General features: G+C 55.6%; 1 protein-coding gene across 1 annotated transcript; it reads right to left on the reverse strand.

The window, feature by feature from the left end:
• Positions 1–711: 711 nt before the first annotated feature.
• Positions 712–20,825, reverse strand: Pth1r (parathyroid hormone 1 receptor). The gene is given in 15 exon segments (XM_059267127.1): positions 712–1,149; positions 1,579–1,620; positions 1,698–1,839; positions 2,440–2,534; positions 2,798–2,864; positions 3,192–3,252; positions 4,551–4,704; positions 5,069–5,264; positions 5,471–5,565; positions 5,714–5,832; positions 5,943–6,053; positions 7,658–7,792; positions 9,640–9,742; positions 20,735–20,779; positions 20,781–20,825. Coding segments are annotated over 15 exon segments (1,779 nt in total). The 5' UTR covers positions 20,811–20,825; the 3' UTR covers positions 712–765.
• Positions 20,826–22,945: the final 2,120 nt, after the last annotated feature.

Below are 22,945 nucleotides of genomic sequence, written 5' to 3' on the forward strand. Positions count from 1 at the left end.
GCAGTCATGCATAGAGGATGCCCTCAGAGGCTACCAGATAGCAAAGGCTCACCTGGTAGCAGGGCCTCGGACTTGAGAGTGGGCCTTGGCTGGGCAGTGACTTGGGGCTAGTAGATAGAGGAGCTATTCTAGAGAAGCCTGACTCCACGTGTGTTCCCGACAACAGTGGAAGGCCAGCTCTTCCCACATAGGTCCACCTGGCTGCTGTGATCCCTGCAGACTTGAGCCTTTCTGGGCAATGGTTATTTTTTTGTTTTTTAAAGAAAGGATCTCATGTACCCCAGACTGCCTCCCAACTCCATCTATTTAGCCAAGGATATCCTTGAATTTCTGATCCTCCTGGTTCCACCTCCTGAAACCTGGGATTACAGGCGTGTGCCTCGTCTATCAGGTGCTGGGGGTAGAACCTAGGGCTTCGTGCATGCCAGGCAAGTGCTCTACCAACTGAGCCACTTCTCTGGGCCCTGAAAGCAGAGTCATCCTTCTGTTGGACAGCACTAAATCCCCAACTCCCAGATCCTTCTTAGGGAAAAAGCCTCAGGGTCCTTCTCCCAACCATGGGATGAGCACTCCCCAAACTCTCTCAGGCTCCTAGACCCCACCTTCCTTGAATGAGACACAGGAAGCCACACACAGCTCCCTTTTCCTTTTTTTTTTTTTTTTCCTTTTGTTTTTCTTTCTGGTCCAGTCCTGAAGGGACAACAATTGGCCTCTTGGTCCATCTGTCCATCTGTCCATGTCAGCAGCCCAGTCCCTGGTACCCAGTCACATGACTGTTTCCCACTCTTCCTGCAACAAGGGAGGTGGCCGTGCAGACCCAGAGGCCTCCTCATCCAGGCCTGAGCAGGAGCCGTTAAGGAATCCATCGTCCTTGGGAACCGCCATGGTAATTGGTACAGTTTCATTCTCAATGGCTGGAGCCCCCGGCTTGGCATGGCCAGGCAGCTGGGAGTGGCCATTGGTGGTGGTGGCAGGCAGCAGGCGGGGGCTGAGGGGAAGGCCAAGACCCGCACGAGGGCCTACGTTGGTCACGCTGGTGTGCGACACCATTGGCCCGTAGCTGTAGCTGCTGCTCCCACTCCGTGCTTTGCGCTTGAAGTCCAGGGCCAGCGTCCAGCGGCTCCAAGACTTCCTGATTTCCGCTTGCACCTTGGGGACACAGATGGGTGGCAGTCGGGTGTGCCCTTAACCCTCGGGTCATGTGTTCTGCCCGACACCATCCCTGCAGTAAGTGGCAGGAGACGACTGGGAACACCAAGGTCCATCAAATCACACCGATCCTCAGAACACGGTGTTGGACAGCGGGCAACTGACGCAGCCACAGTCCAAAAGCTCTAATGGTCCCAAGATGGCTGAGCTCTCAGACTAAGGACCAGGGAGACACTTTGCTATGCCACACATGGAGGAGCCCACACACCCCAGTCTACGCTGAGCCTAAATCATCTTTGCCTTCAGAGTGTGGTCAGGAAGGTTCTTGAGGAGCAGAGAAAGAACAGGGGCCAGGGAGAGAATGGAGGGACAAGACTTGAGGAGCCCCTCCCCAACTCCCCCTACCTTGCCCCTGTGTCCACTGCTTACCTCACCATTGCAGAAACAGTATATGATGGCGACAAAAAATCCCTGTAAAGAGAGGCGCATGCAGTCAGGACCACACCCGTCCCCACCCTGCTCCCCAGGACCCGGGGCAGTCCACGCACCTGGAAAGAGTTGAAGAGCATCTCATAGTGCATCTGGATCTGCCAGAGCGTCCCTGAGACCTCGGTGTACGGCAGGGCCATGAAGACAGTGTAGTGGACACCAAAGAGTGGTACGAGCACCAGCGTGGACCTGAGCAGCTTCCTGGCCGGTGGGGCATGCAGGTTAGGCCATGTTCTTTGCCCCACAATACAGCACCTCATTCCCCCCATCCCAATCAGGCCCAGGCTCCAGAAGTGATGGAAAGACCATAGGCTCTGGCTCTGGTCGTCACTTGGCAACCAGGTTTGGCCAGGATGGCTTCCGCCACGGGCAAAGTGTTGGGCTTTTTGGTCCTGAGAGGTGTCCTCGAGGAGACCACAGGTGCAGCTGCTCTGTCCTTGGGCCCTTTGCACCTGCTGGCATGCACTCATTCTCCCATGGCCCAACCTTGGGGTTTCTCCTGAGTGGAGGTGTTATTAGAGCCAACCGCTACCCACCCGTCCCTCTGATTCCTGAATCCAGCTGTCGGAGGGTGGCTGGTGTGTGCCACACTAGCAGGCCCGAGCTCTGGGGCAAAGCTTGACACCAAGTGGCAGGGCACCACCCAGCACTGCTGTGCTGGCAGGGGTCGGGGTGGGGCCACAGAGCCAGAGGCTCCACAGAGCACAAGCTCAGCCACAGGACTTCTGTCCTCTCTTGGGTACATGGTTCTGGCAACCAATGACCTGAACTCCACCCCAACTCCAAAGAGCCGGAACTCACCGGTACTGCTGCCTCGTATCACACCGGCCCGCATTGGTCTCCCGAAGCTTAGTGGCAAGCACCCGGATGATGTTGATGAAGAGGATGAAGTTGAGCTGTTGGAGGGAGGCTGCGTTGAAGACTGTACCCTAGTAGCACGGCACAAGGGCTCGTGGACCCATGCCACAGGCCCTGCTCTGTCACTGCGTCTTTAGATGGTTCCCAGGGCCCTCAGTTTCCCCATCTAGACTGGAGTAGGGATCATCTGGTCTTCAGGTCTTTTGGTTTCTGGTCCTTGGGGGCCGGGGCCACTGTAGATGTTCTTGTTTAGGGCTAGTCCCTGGGGCTCTTGCCCACACTGCCCCCAACTCCTGCTCACCACGACAGATGCCAGGATGGGCACCTGAATGATCCACTTCTTGTGCCCGGAGCTCAGGTCCCAGCACCTGGAGCGGGGTGGGGGGGGATGAAGCATTAGCCATTGGTCCCTTCTCAGCCAGCCAGCACGGGCCCCAGAGTTGGCCTGCTCTGACATGAGCTGTCAAGGAACAGGACCCGTGTTGCACGTGTCCATGCCCGAGGCTCCAGGCCTCTTTGGGAGTCACCTCCTATAACTCTGAAGGGGTTCTTGGCTGAAAGCTGATCACAACCCCCTGAGGCTGGCGCTGCGGATGCCAGGGGTCTCCCCACAGTTCACAAGAGAGGGAGCCAGAGCATCCCCAGCCTGTGTCAAGGTCCCTGCCCACCCTGCAGCCCTCTGCTGCTGGACCTACCCAGTGTTGGCCAGGGTTGCTCTGACGCCGACCCACACAGCCACGAAGACAGCTGGAAGACCTGTGTGTACGGGAACAGTGTGAGGGTTGTGCATTTTGCCCCAAGCCCAGTGACTTTCCTCAGCTCACTGCCCCCCCCCGCCAGGCACATGGCTATTTAATAATTAGCCTAAGGACCTGAGGTGCCAGACCCATTTAGGTTCCGTGCTTCTTGTGAGTCCCTATGCATGCCTTCTGGGCATATGCTCAAATAATGTGGTATCAACACCTTCTCCCAGTTCATTCTGCACTGGGCTTGGAACTTCCATGGGGAGAGAGCCAGTGACTAGCATTTTTCTGTTCTAAAACTCCCTCTCCAAGCCTGGCATGAAAAGTCCTAGCCCTCATGATGAAGGTAGATAAAATGAAGTTTGTCATCAGGGGCTGGGCAGAGGCCATAGGGAACCTCAGGGGCCTGACACATGCTAGTCTGAGAAGGGAGCCTGGTTCCCCTCCTGGCTTTATTCCTAGCCTCGTGGATCCTTGGAGGGAAAGGGTGTCACCTGGGTTTGTGGTAAGGGTGTGACATTCCCAGATCACAAGGTTCTGTGTGCTCCCTAATCCACACGTTTCCAGCCCACCCAGACACCTTCTAGCCCAGGAGCTTGTGTTAGTTCCTGGAATCAGGCCCAGACCTGCCCAGCTCTGGGGCTTGCCATGGTGAGGTCAGGGGCAGGGCATGTGCCAAGGGCCAAGGAGGCTGTGGAGACTGACCTGAGGGCTTTCTGGGTGCTGAGCCCAGGAGGCTCTAGCCACTGGCCCACCCCTCCACAGTCTGGCAGCTTTCCCCAGGGCCCAGCCAAGCTCGGGAGCTGCCAGCAATAATGGACAATTATCAGTAACTAGATCCCTGAGCCTGAGGAGGGCTGGTAGGCTCGCAGCATCCCAGGAATCCAATGCAGAGAGGTTGCAGAAGCTACTGAGCGGCTGGGCCTGTAGCTCTAGACAGCGGGGACCTCACCTCCTGCTAACAGATGTGAGCCCCTCCACAGGGCTCTGGGTAGAAGGAGGGTCTAGACGACATCCCCAACCCCGGGCTAACTAGTGACTGAAAATCCCATTCTGATCCCGTTTAACCTCATCTCAAACCCAGTAATCATCACCCTAAGTGAGCTGAAATGCCCGGTCACACCAACAGTTCTGGGTGAACCCTGCCCAAAGCCAACTTGAGTCCCCTAAACCTAGAACAGGGACCAAGTCACAGCAGGATGGGCAGGGCCCGCCTGCGCCTGCGACAAAACAAGAGGGATAGGACATGTAGTATGAGAATGCCTTACTCCAGGTTCTCCTGCACCCTACCCACCACACTGGTCTCCGTACCCCAGCCAAAGATGGTGAAGCCCCACAAGTACTTCTTCTCTGAGAAAAAGGCCATGAAGATGAGGCTGTGCAAGTACAGCCCCTCCACCAGAATCCAGTAGTAGTTGGTGGCCAGGAAGTAAAGGAAGAAGGTCACAGCCACGCGGCAGCCAGCCTAGGAGACCAACTAGAGTTAGCCAAAAGGTAGAGAGCCTGCATCTTCCAGGCAAGGGCTGGTCTGTGTTAGGTGAGAAGGGAGAGCTTACTCCGGGTTTCCGGGTTAGGACCTGGTGTGGGTATCGGGCTGTTAGCTGGCTGTTAGCAGCAGGTGGCCAGGTGATGAAGGGAGGCGGGCGGGGCACTCCAGTGTGGAGGGAAGGGGGACCCTAGGAGCCGTTAGCAGTAAGGCTGGGAGCTGAGCCGAGTTGTGTGAGGGTCCCTGGGAGATGGGTTTGCAGGCCTGAAGCTGTGGGAGATCGCAAGAGACAGGCAGGTACAGATGGCACGGCGGGAGCCCGTCGGGGCCGAGGGGCACTCACGTAGCCAACGGCGGCAGCGGCGGGCGGAGGCGGCACCTGCGTGATGATGTGCAACTCTTCCTCCGTGAGGCGCTCGGCCTCATCCAGCGTGAAGCCAGAGTAGAGCACTGCGTCCTTCACGAAGATGCTGGCGGCGCGCAGCATAAACGACAGGAACATGTGCATGTGGATGTAGTTGCGCGTGCAGTGCAGCCGCCTGCGGGACGTGCGACATCACCGTGGGTGAGGGCACCGGGGGTGGGGGGAGACGGGGGAGCAGCGGTGGGCAGGAAGCTGGGCCGTGCGCCCTAGGTGGGGACATCACGCAGTGAAGGGGGGAGAAGGGACCCCTGGACCCCTCCAGCCCCACCCCTCGCCGTCTTTGCCCTGCCCCCGCCCCGCCCCGCCCCTTGCCCCGCCCACCTAAAATAGGCTAGGATGAGCACAGCCACGGTAAGGGAGGCAAGGGACATGGAGTATCCCACGGTGTAGATCATGCCTAGGCGGTCAAATACCTCCTGCGCAGGTGAGAGACAGAGAACTGGGGCTCAGGGTGGGCACTAAGAGCAAATTGGAGGACAAATTAAGGTTGCTGGAGAAGGAAAGGCTAGGAGTGTCGGCTGGGTCGATCACTAACGGGGTGGGGGTGGTGTTAAGGGTTCGCACCCGTTCCCGAGTCTCATTCGTCATGAACTTGAGGCACTCGCTGTAGTTGGCCCATGTCCGGTTGTGCCCGGGAACCACCTCCCAGCTGCCATTGCGGTCACAGCGTCTGTAGGCATGGCCTGTAGGGTCGTGGGACAGTCAGGGCAGGCAAAGGCGTCTGGAGGCCCTGAGGCCCTGAACTCCACTTCATGGTATCCCCCTGGTTCTCAACCCATTTGGCTGGCCTCACCTTTGTGATTGAAGTCATAGATGTAGTCTGGACAGGGCACTGCCACCACTTCACCTGGTGCCCCTAATGGCCAGCAAACGATGTTGTCCCACTCTGGCAGGCAGGGGCGTCCTGTGCCCAAAGAGAAAACAGGGTAGGGGATACAGAACAGGGACAAGAACACACTTGTGGTTTGACTCCCACAGGGGCAATATGCCCTGTGACCGGAAGCTTCAGGTTTAGAACATTCTGGAAAGAATATATTGAGCTCTTATTGCCCCTCCTGTTCCCTAAACCCACTGGCTTCAGAGAACTTACTGCAGCCCCTGTGATGAAGTACTGACATGAATCCCATTCTCCAGATGGTCTGGAAAGGGACAAGAGAGGTGGATAACATGTTGAGGTTACATGCCACAGGCCTTGGCCTCGAGGCCTCAGCTAAGCCTTTTCTATCTCTGCTCTTGGTCCCACCTTCTAAGTATCTCTGAAGGGATTTAAAAAAAAAACTCACAGGGATCCACCTGCCTCTGCCCCGAGTTCTGGGATTAAAAGCATGCACCACTACAACCAGCTTGAAGAAGAGCATTTTCTCAGATTTTTTCCCCCAGCTTGGAGGCTCCCTATGTGACCCTTCCCTAGAGACCACAGAAGGAGGAAGTCTGGTTCTTGGTGCCAGCTGGACTCCGAAAGCACTAGCCTCACACAGGTGTCCACTCTGCATTCCCATTTCCTCAGTGGGAAGGTGACCATTATCAGCCTAGACGTCTACCATCCAGGGCTGCACAGAAGACCATGACCAACCACCTCTCAAGAGGTAGGTGTGCAACCCTCCAAATCCAGTGGTAATGGGGGGTTTCAAAGGACAGTGATACGGCCCACTCTGGAGTCCTGGCAGCCATGCTAAATGACCTCAGAGGGTCCCCGGCCTCTAGATCACCCACATTCCATCCCAGCTTACAGCCCCCTTCTCTCCCCCTGCAAGACTCTGACCACAGGACTCTCTAACCTCCCTGGAAGGCAGCCTTGATGGCTGGACCCGCCCAGCTCGGTGAAAGGCTCTCTGTCCTGGGCGCCATATTCCCAGCCCCACCCCGCCAGGCCCACAATTCCCTCTGGTCCCTGGGGAGCCACAGGGTGACCACAGGCTCCCAGATGTGGCCCATCTGGAATCTGCTGCCCACCCTGCTGGCTCTAACTGGCCTTGTGGCCACAGCTTGGGCTCTGTTTGTCTCTCCTCACCTCCCTGAGGCAACCCTGTTCCTCCCTCTGTCCTCTTCTCTCCTTGTCCCACTGTCTGTCTCCACCCCTCTGAGGCTGCCCTACCCTCTTCCCACGATGTGCCTTTCTGTACCTCCGTTGATATACCAGACTTTTGGTTTGAGCATCTTGTTCCCTGTGTTTCTCTACATCTCTCCCCGGCTCAGTCTCTCAGGATTGTTCTCTCTATCTTGGTGGGTCATGGGTTTCCTGGAGCTCTGGATCCTCTTCTGGGGAGTGCTGGGTGAGTCGACTGTGTACATTTTTTGTGTCCTGAAGCCACCCAGCTGACCTGCCTCCCCAGTCTCCTGCTGCCCCTGTGGCGGTCTCCTGGCCTGTTTTCCTGGGAAGGGAGCTGTGGTCTCTGACTTCCCACAGGAACCCACATGACCGGGACAGAACAGTGGGGACAGGTGGATCTGAGCCTGTCAAATGGCTCCTGGGGAGGGGTAGAGGATGGGGGGGGGGGACAGACATACCTCGGCGCCTGCTGCCAGTGGGCACCTCCTTGTTCTCTTTAGACTCAGGGTAGAACTTTCCCGAAGGCTTCTCTTTCCTGGGCTTCCCTGACGTGGATGCTGGTGTCCACCCCTTGTCCGAATCCATTATGTTGGCTGGAGAAATCAGGGCAGTTCTATCCATCAGCTGTGCTATAAAAGCAGCCCTGGGTTGTTCCCTGCCCCAGCTCCCCCTTTCTACAATGAGCAGTTGACTCTACCAAGGATGCCGATACTCAGGTTGCTGGGCGACCAGAGATGAAGGATGAGTGCGTGACTCAGAAACTGTGAAGTGTTTGCCAGACAGAGAGACAGTCAGGAAATGAAGTGGGTCAGCAGAGGTTCAAAGGGGCATAAAGGCCGTATGAATGTCGGGTCAGCATGAGAGGGAAGAAAGGCTGGCAACCCAGGAGCCAGGACCACCAGAGGGCGCATGGCAAACACTGGGAGGGATGGGGTGGAGAGGTGATGGTGAAAACCAAGTCAGGCGGCTACGCTAGGGTGTGATGCAGGTGAGGAGGCTGGCGAGGAAGGACCAAGAGTAAAGACTGCATCGTGTCAGGAGCGGACGGATGAGTGTACCCACCCTGTCCTCTGCCCTCTGATACTCGAGTCTGGCTTTGCAGCTTCTACAAGTGCCCCGGAAGACACCACCTGAGCTGGAGCCTGGCCTTTCTGCCTCCTTAGCTGGAAGTCCTCACTGTCTGACTTGTGTGACTTCAGCTATAGTCCAAGCCAGGGTACCCCCCCCCCCATATCGGGCTCCATGGGAAGCTGAATCCAGGCAACCTGGACTGGGATGAGATGGCCGTCAGCATTCCCCTACCTCCACCCTCGGGGAGGGGTTCCATGGTGGACGAGGAGTCAGAGATGTACACACACCACAGACTCCACAACTAGGAAGAGAGCCAGGTTCAGGATCAAACGAGGGGGCTCATCTGCCCCACCCTTGATGCGGTTGGGAGCCACAGGTGGGGCCAGGGTAGGCAGGACTCTGCATACAGAGTGAGTCCTGATGAATCTGAACAAGGTCCACATGCTTCATAGAGAATCTGTCACCATTTGCCTGCGTGCAGGGTACACACTACTGCTGTCTCCCCATAACCCAAGAGCCATCACCAGGGAGAAAGCTGCTCTGAGGGACGGTAAGTCAAGGTCTGGCCTCCTCTGTTGATGAGACCAGCCGGACTTCAGAAGCCTGGCTGAATGCCAATGCAGCCTATATCTGCTTCCAGGAAATGGACTCAAGGAAGGGGGCAGAGAGGAGGCACCTGAGGTAAGGAGTCAGAACTGTGACTGGATGGGTGATGCTTCCCTTCCCCATGGTAATGGTCCCTTAGAGATGCTGTGGGGAACCCCCCTCCCAGCAAGTCAAACATCCTCTCCAGGCTATAGGCTGAGTCACACACCCATCCCTGTCTCTCTATCCCACCTACCCCCATTTCTACCCTGGAGCTCTGTGTCCAGATGGTCTCTCTCAGAGATCTCCCCATCTTTCTAGACATGGCTTGGCTATCTTTTCTTTAGGGAAGCTGGCTCAGCCATCCTGTTAAGGCTCTGTACCCTCATCAAAGCTCCTGGCTCGCCTCCTCCTTCTAAATCCACTGGGGCTGTGTGTTTGTCTGCCTCCCCATCTCCATCTGCAAATGAGACACCCACTTACCTTTCGGCCAGTCTGTCCAAAGGCTATTCTCTCATTCTCATTCTCTCTCTCTCTCTCTCTCTCTCTCTCTCTCTCTCTCTCTCTCTCTCTCACACACACACACACACACACACACACAAGGGAGGGAGGAGAGGGATATGGGGCGTACTGGTTTCATTTCAGGCCTTTACTCTGGCTGGTCTTCCCTTTACTAAGTCCACCCCGAGTTAACACCTTCAACCCCTCCCCCACCCGTCTCTGCCTCCTGGATCCCCACCCGTACCTCACGCACCCCCACGCCACCCCATCTCCCCACAGTCACCTGCTTTGCGTAGGACTTCCTTGAGCAGCTTGTCACACTGGGCCTGGGCGCGGTGCAAAAGGAAAATCTGTTCCTCTTTGGTAAAGACATCGTCGGCGTCCACCTGCCGAGCCAAAGATCAGACTGTAGGCAGCATTTCCAGGTGAGGCAGCTGGTCCCAAAGTCAACCAACCTCCCAGGGATTTCCCCCTCCGAAGGTGCTCCCTTCAGAGAGGCTGGGGGAGGCCTGCCCCATGGGGGGCATCTGCCTTCCAGAGCTCCCCTTTTAAAGTTCTGGAGTCATGGCAACATCATGGCTGGGACCTGCCCCTTGCAGGAAGGAGAAAGGGATGGGGGCTGTCCCCTGTATGTCCAGCAGTAACCCGGCATTCATTGCCATGCTTTGTCTAGTCCATTCCCCTGGGGCACATGGGAACGGATGGAATGTCCCAGGATGGAGCCTCACAGGATCCTGGCTGCCTGCTGGGGACCTGGGGTTGGATCTGGAGTGCTGAACTCTGAAGGGACAAACCCAGCCTGAATTCCTTCAAGTCTCAAGGCCTCTGGGGACCACGCAGTCACCATTTTCCATCCTGGCCCAGCACCCAGTCAGTGCTTTTCCCAGTAAAGGACAGGGTCTCACCCTCCCTTCTTGGGGCCTCCAAGAGGGAGAGTGGAAGAACCGCTGGGAGACTAGCTAGGGGACTCGCCAGACCCCCACATGCAGCACTAGGAACGTTCATCCCACAGGAAGTTCCTCCACCCCAGCAGATGCTGCCGAGCTGTGTGACCAGGCACAGGCCTTTGCTCCTGCTGACCTCTCTGCAGGAATGTTCCCATTCTCTTTCCACTCTATACACCCACTGGGACCCAGTAACATCATTTTAACCAGGGAAAAGGGAACCGCGTAAGGGTAGGGAAGAGTCTCTTGCTGAGCTGGTGGCTGCTGGAGAGGATCTGAGTCTCCCCTGACTTGGAAGCTGGAGCCAGCATCCTGCCTGAGAGCAGTCCCTATCCCGACCCTGAGCACGACCTCTAAGGGCTCACACCCCGGGATGGGCTGTGATGCTCTGGGACAGCCCAGGGCTGTCAGACCTCTCGGCCCTGAGACTCACCTAGGAAGGCTGCCTCTGCCTTAAACCAGAGAACACAGCCTGATCTCCCAGAACAGGCAGCGCGGCAAGCCCGTGCCGGGCCGTGTAGGCGGGTCTCTTTAGTAAGGGTGGAGCTACGAGGGGCAGAGAATTTGGAGGCCTGGAAGGAAGGAGGCGGGTCAGGCAGGGGGCGGGCGGGAGGGGGCGGACGGCCCGGGTCAGGGAGTCCGGCTGCAGAGAGAAGTTAATTGACCGCGTCTCTTGGCGGCAGCAGCTTGGGCTTCCAGGCCAAGGAGTCTCCAATTGGCTCCGCGGAGCTGAGTCTTGCTGGTTTTACTTAGCGGAGGCGCGCGAGCATCTCTGCGCGTGCGTGTGACTTGCCGCACACCCGCTGTCTGGCCGGTGTGTAAACTTCTGTGTGCCCCATTTCTGTAAGTTCTCACATAGGAACCGCCTAACATGTCTATTTGGGCCCTGAAGCCTGATGTGTTTGTGAACATGCACGTGTACACATGCTTGTGGACAATGGACTACGTGTGGGCTTCTAGGAGTGTTGTAGAACTTCTCAACATGCATGCCTGTGTCTGCTGCTTCCGGAGCCTGGGTCTGAAATGGACTCTTGGGATGCAGCTAGTCTTAACGCCTAGGAGTCCCAGGAAGGCTGAAGCGGATTCCAGTGTGCTGCTGACCCCATGCCTCTCACTGTCTTAACCACACCTATGGCAGAGCTGGTTGGTGCAAAGTAGTAAGGACCAGATAGGACAAATTGGCTTGCTAAGATCCAGGGACCTCCAAAGCCACCCTGAAGTTCTCCTATGTGTCTGACACTGGGGATCGGGCTACTGAAGGGTCCGTTTCTTACCCACATCACTCCTATCACAGCATCTACTCACTACCATTCATGCTATCATTGCAGATAATATCGCCATCAGTTACCACCCTTCCATTAGCACCAACATAACCACCACCACTGCTGCCAGTACCATTCCCACCATAAACACTACTGTTACCATTAACACAGCCACCATTACCATCATCATCAATGGCATATTCGAGCCAACACCACTACCACCACCATTACTAAAGCACCACCACACCACCTCCAGAATGGCTACTACCACCATCTGCCTACCTCATCACCATCAAGACCAGAATCACCACAGGCAACATCAGCACCATCACCAATATTACCACCTGCCCATAACCACCATCTGTAATGCCTTCCTGTCATTTCTCCCTCCCATATTCATTTGTCTACGACCCCTTCCTTCTGCCCATCTCCTCCCCTCCCAAGATACAGAATCCACCATAGTTTTCTCCCAGTTAGTGGAGTGCTCTTGAGTGACTGACTGGACTTCCCATCGGTCTCTAAAGACTAGCTGATGCATTAGCTTCCTAATGGCTGGCTAGCCACTGATGTGACCAGGGAATATAAGCTAATGGCCTAGATTAGAGGGAAGCGGTCATGGGTTGAGAACTGTCCAGCTGACAACAGAGACTGACCACCGTGCCCACTCAGGGGCCTCAGGTGGGGGTAGGGGTGTCTGTTTAACCTTCCACCTGTATAGTGATATTTTATTTGTACTGAAATGTGATTTGTATGTTAATAAATAAAGTTGCCCAGGGGTCAGAGCTATTAGCAAGCCATAGCAAAAGCTGGGTGGTGGTGGACGCCTTTAATCCCAGCACTTGGTAGGCAGAGCTAGGTAGATCTCTGTGTGTTCAAGGATACAGCCAGCTTTGGAGACACACGCCCTTAATCTCAATTCCAACCATAGAAGACCTGGAGGTCTGTACAGACAGGCAGTGACTAGGAGGTCATGTGGTTGGGTTTATAACCAATGAGAAGGCAGAACAGAAAGTCTATTTAAAAAAAAAGACACAGGAAGTAGCTCTTTCGGAGAGGTACAGCAATAGTGAAGGGTAAGGTTTTTAGCTCTTAGCTATTGCTCTGACCTCTTGGCTTTCATCTCTGTATTGGCTCTGTGTTTCTTATTTAATAAGACGGTTGGTTACATCTACACACCTGTTGTCAGCTCCCCGTTTTACAGTCTTATCTGGACAGGGAAGGCCACATGCTTCTAGCATCCTCCTCCATAAGCCTTCATCCACCCCCAAGGACTATGGCCCTGTCTCTGCCCTCCCTGGGCATTAAGACCTACTTCTCTGTCACCCCAATCAGAACGGAGCGGCCACACGGGAAGAATTGCAGCTCAGAGTGAGGAAAATACTTCTCCAAGGGGAAGAGGCAGCCCTCTACCCAGAGCATCCCAGCCTCAGAGCACAGCTCCTCACCTGGAATGCCCAGATACCCTTACTGTCTTTCAGCCACACCGCTGGGATTCCCCACTAACACTGGAGTCTTAACCCCACCTCTACCACTGACTAGTGTCTCTGGCAAAGTTGCTTACGCCCAGTGCTTTAGATTTCCTGTAAAATCAGAATAACAGTAAGGCTACTGTGGATTTAAATGAAGTACTGCATCCAAAGCCTGGGCAGGGCAGGCTGAGGAAAGCTGGTTGCTGTTATGGCTACTGTGAGCAATGGGACTAACTCCCCACTCCCATCCACCCCAACCCCTTTGTCTACAGGGGTCCACAGCAAGGGGCTGGTGGGCTGTGGGATCCTAGAGAGAACTGAGGGCCAGGAATGGGGTCAGTGCTGGGTGAGGTGTGCCTGGATAGCTCCCTGAACCCCCATCATCCTTCAAGGTCACTGACTCCCAAGTTTAGGTTGGACATAGGCAAGATTATCAGACCTCTCTCCTGGTCGAGGAGGATGAGAGAGGAGCTGCTGTCAACTCTGACTAGCCCACACATCAACACTGTCTGCGACTCCCTTCCCCCGCCCCAGCCCAGTCGCCTGCTTCCCCCTAAGAGTGCCGTCTTCTTGGCACAGCTCCAGAGTATGAAGAACTCAGACCAGCATCTTTTTAGATCCAGAATCTGTATCTCGGGTCTCAGGAACAAGACGGAGGAACTAGGGGTTGGGTCATGGCCAGATGCCACTTAGTCCATACTCACCAGTGAGAAGGTCACCAGCCCTGGCACCAGCTGTCCTGCATACGGTCTTCCACTTTATGGATTAGGGCTGACAGTCTCTCTGACCCACCTGTCATAGTACCCTCTCCAGCAGCGCAGCATAGAGCCTTCTCATGCACACACAAGCATGTTTAGAGTGTGTGAACTTGCAGGGGTGGCATACAACTCTAGCCTTGAGCTGGGAGGGCAGCCTGCAGACACTGACACGGGCTCGTGAGGGAGGCTCCAGACAAGACACAGACAGATGGGCTGAAGTTGGCATATGCTACTTACAAGCCCGGATGTTGCTGACCCCATTGTAGAGGATGTGCTGTCAGGAGACCTGGTGTATTTCGTCATCCCCAAGCTCAGGTGGGGTCTCGATCTCGTGATCTGAGATCTTCCAGTTCTGCACACTACACTGCAGGTGGACACTGCCATGCCTGGCTAAGATGTTCTAATTTAGCTTAGCTCCCAGGGAGCCCCTAATACGGATGGTGAAGCGGGAGGTAGCAGGGTGCAGACCAAGGCTGGTGATGGTGATGATGGTAGAGACGGCGGTCCATACCATCACCAAGTGAGGCCACTCCTCCTAGCTTCCTCCCCTCCCTGCCACATTCTACACATCGGCATCTGTGATCTCAGACATGTCAAAATTCTACCCCTCCGGACAGACCTGGAGGAAATGAAGGGGTCTCTTTTTCAGTTGACACTTGTGCTTCTGTGCAAGGGGCATCTATGGCATAATGTTTTCTTAGCAGGATGCCCTCTTGGGTCACATCAGCAACCCCCTTGCCAGTGTCAGCCTGGTCCCCTAAGGGACAGTGTGCTTTGCTTCTTTGCCTGCCACTGGCGAAGGCAGACATATGTGGTGTTTGCCCCTGGATGTTCCTGTCCCACAAGACCCTCTGTGTCTGCTGGCACTCATGACCACCTCACCTTCTACTACATACCCATTTTACAAAAAGGGAGACTGAGGCCTAGAGAATAGCTAGAAGGAGAGGGCCAGGAGCAGAGCTAAGGTGCACTTTATACCAAAGCAGTAGTCTTGGAGCAAAGGACATACACAGCTACACGGATGCTGTGGCACCAGCCATAACACCATCTCTCCACTGGATTGTATGTGACCTTTGTTGCATCTGGATTGTATGTAACCTTTGTTGCATCAAGCAAGAAGCATCCACAAAGAGGATTGATTCAGTGGTAGAAGTAGCCATAGAAGTGAGAGGGGCCACAGATGTTGGGATGGAGTTGGCCCCTCTAACTGGGCAGAGCACAACTGGGCCTTGGTGTTAAGTGAGGATGTGAATGACTCCAGCAAAGTAAAAAAGAAATACTTGGCTCTCAGGAGATCCCCTCGTGACCTTGTGGCCTTCCTGCACCCCTTCTCCAGGTTCCACTACTAGGACCCATGCTGGCACCTCTCGCCATTTCCCATGCCATCTGGCTGGGGACTGTTCTTTTGTCCCTTGCTGCCCTCTGTCCATCAGGCTGGCCACGGCAGGCTGGGACGGGCTCCTCATCCTGCCCCGCCACCACTGACAAGTGCTGACTTTTCCTCCCCCTTGCCAGGCCTTCCTGAACAGGCTGCCTGTGTTTGGGGCTGGGAGGGGCTGGGGGAGGCACTGTGACGCCTCTCATCCCAGCCAGCCAGCCAGCGTGGCCGCCTTTGGGGCAGGCGGTGGGATGGAGCCTGGGATGGCAGAGCTGGCTGCTAGGACAGGGTGGATCTTCACAGGCAGCCTCTACCTGAGCTAGGCAGGAGGTCCAAGGCCCAGAAGGATGGGATGGCCTAACCTAACCCTAGCCGGGTCAGCAGAATGGGATCTCACTAGCTCTCAGCTCAGGCACAAGGTTGGCCCCAAGCTGGGGTTCTAGAGGACTTGAGAGGTCTCCAGCGTCTGTGAACCTGAGCAAACTTTGCACTGTCTCCTAGTCGATTTAAAGACAATTTCAAGGTTCTGTGAAAACCCCACCATACCTTTTATTTTTCCTGGGGCTCTCTGAAATAGCTGCCTTCCTGATGTGGTAGCTGGACCAGGGAGTGTCCCCAGAAGGCCCACAACAGGAATCTGGGGGAGGCTGCTTGACGCCTCATTAAAACATTCCGAAGAAAACCCAAGTTCCCGGGAGGGCCTGTGCCCCTCGTCCACTGCTCTGTCCTCAGGCAGTTCTGGGAGTTGGGGGGCGGGGGAAGAGGATGTGTTTAAGGGCAGGTGATATAAAAAGCTTCGACAAATCAATACAAGCAAGATAAATAACTCACAGAAAAGATGGGTAATAGCTCCGAGCGAGCTCTCTGGGCAGTTGGATAATAAACAAGTATAAAATCTGAAAGTCACTGGCGAGGGTAAATTAGGATGACAGGAGACACCGGTTTTCACCTATGAAAATACTAAGATGAGACAAAAGGGCCCCTCACTGCATCCTGTGAAACAGAGCCGAGCAGGGGAGGGCCCTGTGGTCAGTCCTGGTGAGTACAAACCAGCACAGCTTTTTAGAGGGCAATTTGGCCATGCCTATTAAAATGAAAAATGTGCATGTTCTCAGACCCAGCAAAGACAAATTCTAGAAATATCCTACCGGGAAATGGTCACATGGTGAACCAAGAGGGCATTTCAAGGAGCTTCTCTGCTACCATCTGGAACTTCTCTCACATGTACACACTCATGTGCACACACATGCATCCACTCACGCACGCACGTGTGTGTGCGCGCGCGCACACACACACACACACACACACACACACACACACATGGATTGTGGAGAAAGGATCTGAATGTTCATTCCTCAGGAATGTTTAACGAAGTTCAGACTTTGGAATAGTATACAGGATTAAAAAGGACTTGGAGAGATGGCTCAGTGTTTGAAAGCACTGGCTGTTCTTCCAGAGGACCCAGGTTGGATTCCCTACAGCATACGGTGGCTCACAACTGCCTGTGACTCCAGTTCCAGGGGAGCTGACGTCCTCTTCTGGCCTCCTCAGGCACTGCATGCATACGACGTACAGACACGCACACAGCCAAAACAGTAAGCATACAATAAAATAATTTTTAAAAACCAGTTTTGGAGGTTGGAGAAATGGCTCTGTAAGAGCACATACTGTTCTGGCAGGGGACCTAAGTTCTGTCCCCAGGACCCACTGCAGGTAGCTTATAACAGCCTGTAACCCCAGCTTCAGGGGATCTGACAGGCTCTTCTGGCCTCCTCAGGCACTGCATACATACACAAAAACCCACACACCAACACAAAAAATACAAAATTCGTAATTTAAAAGATTTACATTCACAGGAAGATACACCTTTGGGTACAATGACGCACATGTCACAGAGCCCTATGGAGAAAGCTTGCTGGACTTATTTTAAAACAAATGGAAAACAAGAGACATTCCTCTACTTGCTATGTATACAAAGAGGTGCCATACAAAGGGAGACAGAGACAGAGGACCCTCCCCGGACTATCAAAATGTCTTTCTCTAGAAAGGGGACTGGGATTGGACAGTGCCCAAGGAAAACTTCTGTTTTCTCTGTATCATTTGAACTCTTGGGCTGCGGAGATGGCTCGTGAGGAAGGCGTTTGCTGCTCACAAATGAAGACTAGAGTTTGGATTCCCAAAGCCACATAAAGACGAACCAGAGACTCCTCAGAAGCCTGAGAACCAGCTAGCCTGGTGTGCATAGCAGCACGCCAGACAGACCTTGTCTCAAATAAGGTGGAAGGCGAGGACAACACCCAGGCTGTCCTCAGACCTTCAGACCCAAGCACATGCACGCATGTGCACATTTACAGAGATTAAAATAATGCAAAAACAATTATAAATAACATGTGCTCACGTATTAGTCATGAAATAAACAATTAAAAAGGTAAGATAACAGACATTTCATTTTTTTTTAAGAAGAAAAGAAACCCCAACGTGACACAGAGGGACCTCTTGCCTAGAGCTGACCTTCACCTCACTTAGAGGAAAGAATCCTCTAGAAGTCTGAGTCCTGGGTTCAAATGGTTCAGATCCTCTTCTGCCAGGCTTTCTACGTGAGCCTCAAGGTCATTTCCCCATAAAGTGGCTAGGGCAATGGGCAGGATGAGAAAATATATACATGGCAGGTTCTCGCTCAGACTCTATGGAAAGCTACTGCTCGATAAATGTTCTTGCTTTGAAAAGCAAGCACCTTGGTCTGGCAAGATGATTTAGCAGGTAAAGTGCTCTCCGTCTGAGCCTGAAACCTAAGTTCAATACTTGGAACCTACATGGTGGGAGGCGAGAACTGACTCCCGCAAGCACTCGTAAACACACAAACACACACACACACACACACAAATAAATAAATAAATAAATAAATAAATAAATAAATAAATAAATAAATAAATAAAATAAATGTTAAAAAAATTAAGTACCTTCTGAGCTGCCCCCCTGGGCTGGTTGGAAGAGGTTGCCTGCGCAGCCAGCCTAAGAGCCCACACGTTCTCTGCGGAGCCCTACCCAAGCATCATATCCCACACTCAGCCTGCCTCGCTGCTGACCATCACATTCATGTGAGCTGAGGGTTCTCTGGGTGTCTGTAGGGTAAAGGATCTCAAAGGACAAGACCATCCTTTTGCCTGCTCAGAAGCTGTGGGCCTATCCCCCTGTCTAAACTTCACTCCTTCAGTGCTCGTCTCTGGGCTACTCTTCTTTGTGACACAGATGGACCAGCTGAGTCCAGCTGCGGTCAGTGTTCTCCCAGTGGGATGCTCGTTGTACCCCAAACAAGATCATGGAAGAAGTGAGCCTGGCCTTGGATCTGGCTGAGTGGGTAGTCTATAGGTTTGGTGACAGCTGAGATAGACGGGCTTTGTCCGTACCTGTACATACACATCTGGACACAGCAGATGTGTATGCTATGGAAAGAGAAATGGGCTTAGGAAAGAGAATGGGCAGGCTGCCAGTTGTTTGCTGACTCCAGCTGAGCCCAGGGATCCCACAGGGTGGTGGGTGGGTGGGTTGGCCGAACCTGTCCCTCAGACTAGACCCCTTAGACCGGAAGCAGGAGATGGTCCACTGCACTCATATGCCCCAGCAAGGTCCCCGCAGAGCCACACTGGCATCTGTCCTTCTGTCTTCAGCGCAGGGCCCTTCTAAACCAGGAAAATTCTCTGCATATACCTCAACTTCCACACAGAGAGTTCTGGAGTCCTAGGGGCTCCCCTCCACCACACACAGTGAGGTACAGGGCTTAGCACCCGATTAACATCAGACACACAATGGTCATAGTGGATCTGGATGAGTTAATAAAAAATAGGGAAAATACCTTCCTCAGAGGGTTGTGGGAAGATTAATCTAGCTGATCTGCGTAAAGTGCTTAGAACAATGGACTGGCAAACAGAAAATTCAGAAGCATATGTTAAATACAAATAAGCAAACAATAGACCTGTGTGCACACACACTCACAGGGTGCACACATGCGTGCACACACGTGTCTACAACTGTGCGTCCCTTGGAAGCTTCAGGTACATGTGGACCTGAATACACACAATCCCATAGACCGACCCAGATGCCCACAAAGCCCTATGCTGATGGACACACAGCCACACACTCAGGATACCTTACCCATCAGCCGGTCTACCCATGCACATGTATGTGCACACACACAGAAGTCACTGAGGAAAAGTCAGCAAACAGCTCTGCTGCCCGTGCTTGGAGCATCTCTGGAACAGCAAACTCAGGCCCTCCGAACTTGTTTCCCTGTGTACAAGTTCCTTTCTGGGGCAGTCTTTGGACTAGAATAGGGAGGGTATGGGCCTGGTAAACAGAATGTGGGGGACCACAGAAGGAGAACAGCCAAGCGGCAAGGTTGTTCGGCAAATGTTTCTCATGCTCCTCTTTTCACAGATGGGCAACTGAGGTGTGGGGAAGGACAATCCAAGGTCACACAAGCTGTAGGCTGAGCAGGAGGATTCCCAGACCTCCCCTGTCCTCGGATCGGAGGCTCTGTCCTGTGGAGGAAGCTGCTTGCCCTGTCTCTCTAGACCTGGGTCGGGGTTGGGGTACGGAGGCAACAAGACCTTAAAGTCAGGCACAGAAGCTGATTCCAGAATGGTTGGACAATTCAGATAGGACCGCTGTGGCATACGAGAGGATGGAACATCTCCCCTCTCTGGGAAATGGCACCCAGACCCTAGCCCAAGATGGGATCATGATTCCCCCTTAGTGTCTCCAGCTCTCCATTTGTCTTTGCTGTCCTGAGTCTGTCCCTGCAGGGTCAGAGCTCTTACGCTAACCCTTTGTCTCTCTCTAGCCCTCTTTTACTAGTGTATCTCCTGGTCTCCATTCTCAGACCATGCACAGTACCCCTAAAGATCAGCTCACTCGTCAGAGTACCCCACACACAGCACGTATCTTCTGCAAGGTGTACTGTGAGGTCTGTCTTTCAGGGGACCTCTACACCACACCACACCCACCCTCCCCGGGCAAACGACTTCCACTTCGGACAAAGCTGTCCCATTAGTGCATACCTCCGTGTATCTGTGGGATCCTGAGAGCTGGAGGGAGCTCTACACCCTATCCTCAGTCTGTGGGATTTTCAGACTTCTTGCACACTGCTTTGAGCACCGGGTGCAAACAAAACTTGCGAAAGCAAAGGCCCCCAACGCAGTCTATGGGACTCCACACCCAGAGCCCGCTGGATCACACTGTCACCACCGAAAGAGATACATACGACCAGAGCCGTGTGCTCACAGAAGCATGGTGTAGGGAAACTCCAACCACAGACTTCCAGACCCAGGACCCCAAGCCAAGTCTTCAGAAGTGGGGAAACTTCAGGCATCTGGAACCTACGGTAAGTAAGACACCCCAACGAGAGCAGGCACCAGGATTCCTGGTTCACAGCGGCGACGGGTGGGGGGGGGGCACCATCCAAAGTTCAGACTATTAGGAGAACCCAAATCTTTGCGCCTACACTCGCCCAAAGACCCCAGAGCAACTCCAGGATTCTTGTGTTTGAATGTAGACGGAGAGGGACTTACCAGCGCATATGCGGAGCTGAGCACTGGGCAGCAGAGCAGGAGCGCCCAGGCCGGGTGCGATCCGGGCGGCCCCCATCGCCACCGCCTAGGGCCGCGTCCCTCGGGGCAGCCGCCGCCAGCCCTGGTGATGGTTGGAGGGTGCAGAGCTGTGTCAGGCCGGGCCGCCCCGCCCACACCCCGTCCTAGGGGACCCCGGCGTCCGGGCGGCCCGAGGCCCCGGAGCCCGGTGCGGGGCCCATACGCCGAGGGCGAGCGAGAGAACCAACCGGCGCAATGGAGAGAGGGAGGGCGGAGGGAGGGAGGCAGCCTGAGGCCGGGCGGGCGGCGGGCGGGCGCCGAGCGCTGCTGAGCGGCCTGTCTGCCTCGGAGCGGAGAAATCACATCCATATGGCTGGGCCCCCCGCCCCCGGCCCGCCCCCCGCTCCCCTCCCGCGCCGCCTTTTTCTTTCTTTCTTTCTCTGTCCTTTTTCCCCCCTCTTTGGGGAACTGGGAGCCGTGGCTTCACTCCACGCCCAGTGGGGGAGGGGCGGGGAGGGTCGGGGTCGCGGTCTGCGGGGGGGCGACCAGGCTGTTATTTTTAGCTCCGCGGCAGTGGGCAACAGGGGAGTCGGGGCGGGGCAGGGGGCGCGTTTTGAGTTGCGCGGGGCGTGCAACTACGGGATGCCATCCCGACTTTTGCAACGACACTGAGCCCTTCGGTGTTCCTGCCGCCAGCTCCGGGCTCTCCGGAGGCACTGCGGCCGGGCTCCCCAGACCAGCTGGACCCCCATGCCCTTGGCAGCCACCTCCTGCACCCCATTTTCCCATCCTCCGAACCCGCGCCGCGTGCGCCCAAGCGGCACGAGCGCTTCTGCGGCCCGGGCGCTGGGCAGCCCGTCTGCTTGTCAGTCGGTCTCTAGCTAGCGTCGTCCCCCCCCCCCCCTCCGAACACTCCCCCGCCCTCGTTCCCCAGCCTTGGCCTCTGCTATTTCAGCGGCCCCAAGCTCGGTTTCGGTCACTCCCTCGCTCCCCCCCTCCCCTCCTCTACGAAAACATTTGCAAGTTTCCAAAAAAAGCCACCGAAACTGAGCGGCAGCGGGCTGGCGACTCCACCGGGCTCCGAGGAGGCGCCGCAGACTGACACCGAGACCGAGCAGCCGGGCCCGCCCTGCCGGGCCCCGAGTCTCTCCTGCCCCACTCCGGCCTCCCGCGCCCCGCGCGCCCGACCCTACCCCCCAAGCCCCGACTTACTCCGAGCACGCCGCCGCGGCCCCCGCCTTGCCATGAATGTCGGGGGCCCCCCCGACAGCCTCCCCAAGCCAGCGCCCCGTCCGCGGCCCCGGGGGGACTTCATGGAGCTCTCGGGATCCCCCCTGGCCTGCCTGGCCTCCTGAGCCCCCCGCCTGGCCGCTGCTCGGAGCCGCCGCCGCCTCGCGCGTCCCTCGCCTCGGCGTCTGCCGCTCCCCTCCCCCGCAGCCCGGAGCCTCTTCCCTCCCCCGCGCCCTCCCCGGGCCTCCTCCGCCCCTGCCCCCCTCACCCGCCTCCCGGGCGGGTATGTGGGAGGGCAGAGCCGAGCCCGTCGCCCCCCACCCCGGGACATCTCTCCAGAGACCCAGCCCGGGGTCTTTCGGCAGAAGGATGAGTGTTGGAGGCACGGAGTCTAGGGAGCTCTGACATCGGGACCTGAGAACCGGGGCTGGGACGCCGTCCCGCTTTTGCTTTATTCTCTCTCTCCTTGGAAAAGTACAGACCACCCATCACCCCCAGATCGTCCAGCCCTAGCGATGAGCAGGCGGGCTCCAGGAGCGGAGCCACTGGGGAGGCCGCCTAGTACTTCGCACGCCTAGGGCCACGGCACTGTCCGTGCACCGTGGGGTTCCTGTTCTGGCTGTGTAGGGACCCTGGGGAAGCTGCTCCACCTCCAGCCAGAGTCAGGCTATGCAGCCAACGCCCTCGCGTCCCGCCCCGCCCTTGCCAGGTCCTCCATCCTCTGTCCCATCCCTGGTCCTGGGGTGTAGCGATCCGAGAACCACATAGTGCTCCTCCTGCCTAGGTCTGGAGCTTAGAGGGGTCCCTTTCCAATTTGGGTATCTTAAGATGTCTCGACCTATCGGCTGCTTACCAGGCATCTCCAGCTGTCCCACCTAGCCCAGTTCGGACGATTCGAGGCTACAAGACTTGGGGCTCAGCTAGGACATCCACTCTTACACTTCACCTCCCTCCATCACACCA

Source organism: Peromyscus eremicus, chromosome 7 (genome assembly GCF_949786415.1).
Source record: "Peromyscus eremicus chromosome 7, PerEre_H2_v1, whole genome shotgun sequence".
Lineage (NCBI taxonomy): Eukaryota > Metazoa > Chordata > Mammalia > Rodentia > Cricetidae > Peromyscus > Peromyscus eremicus.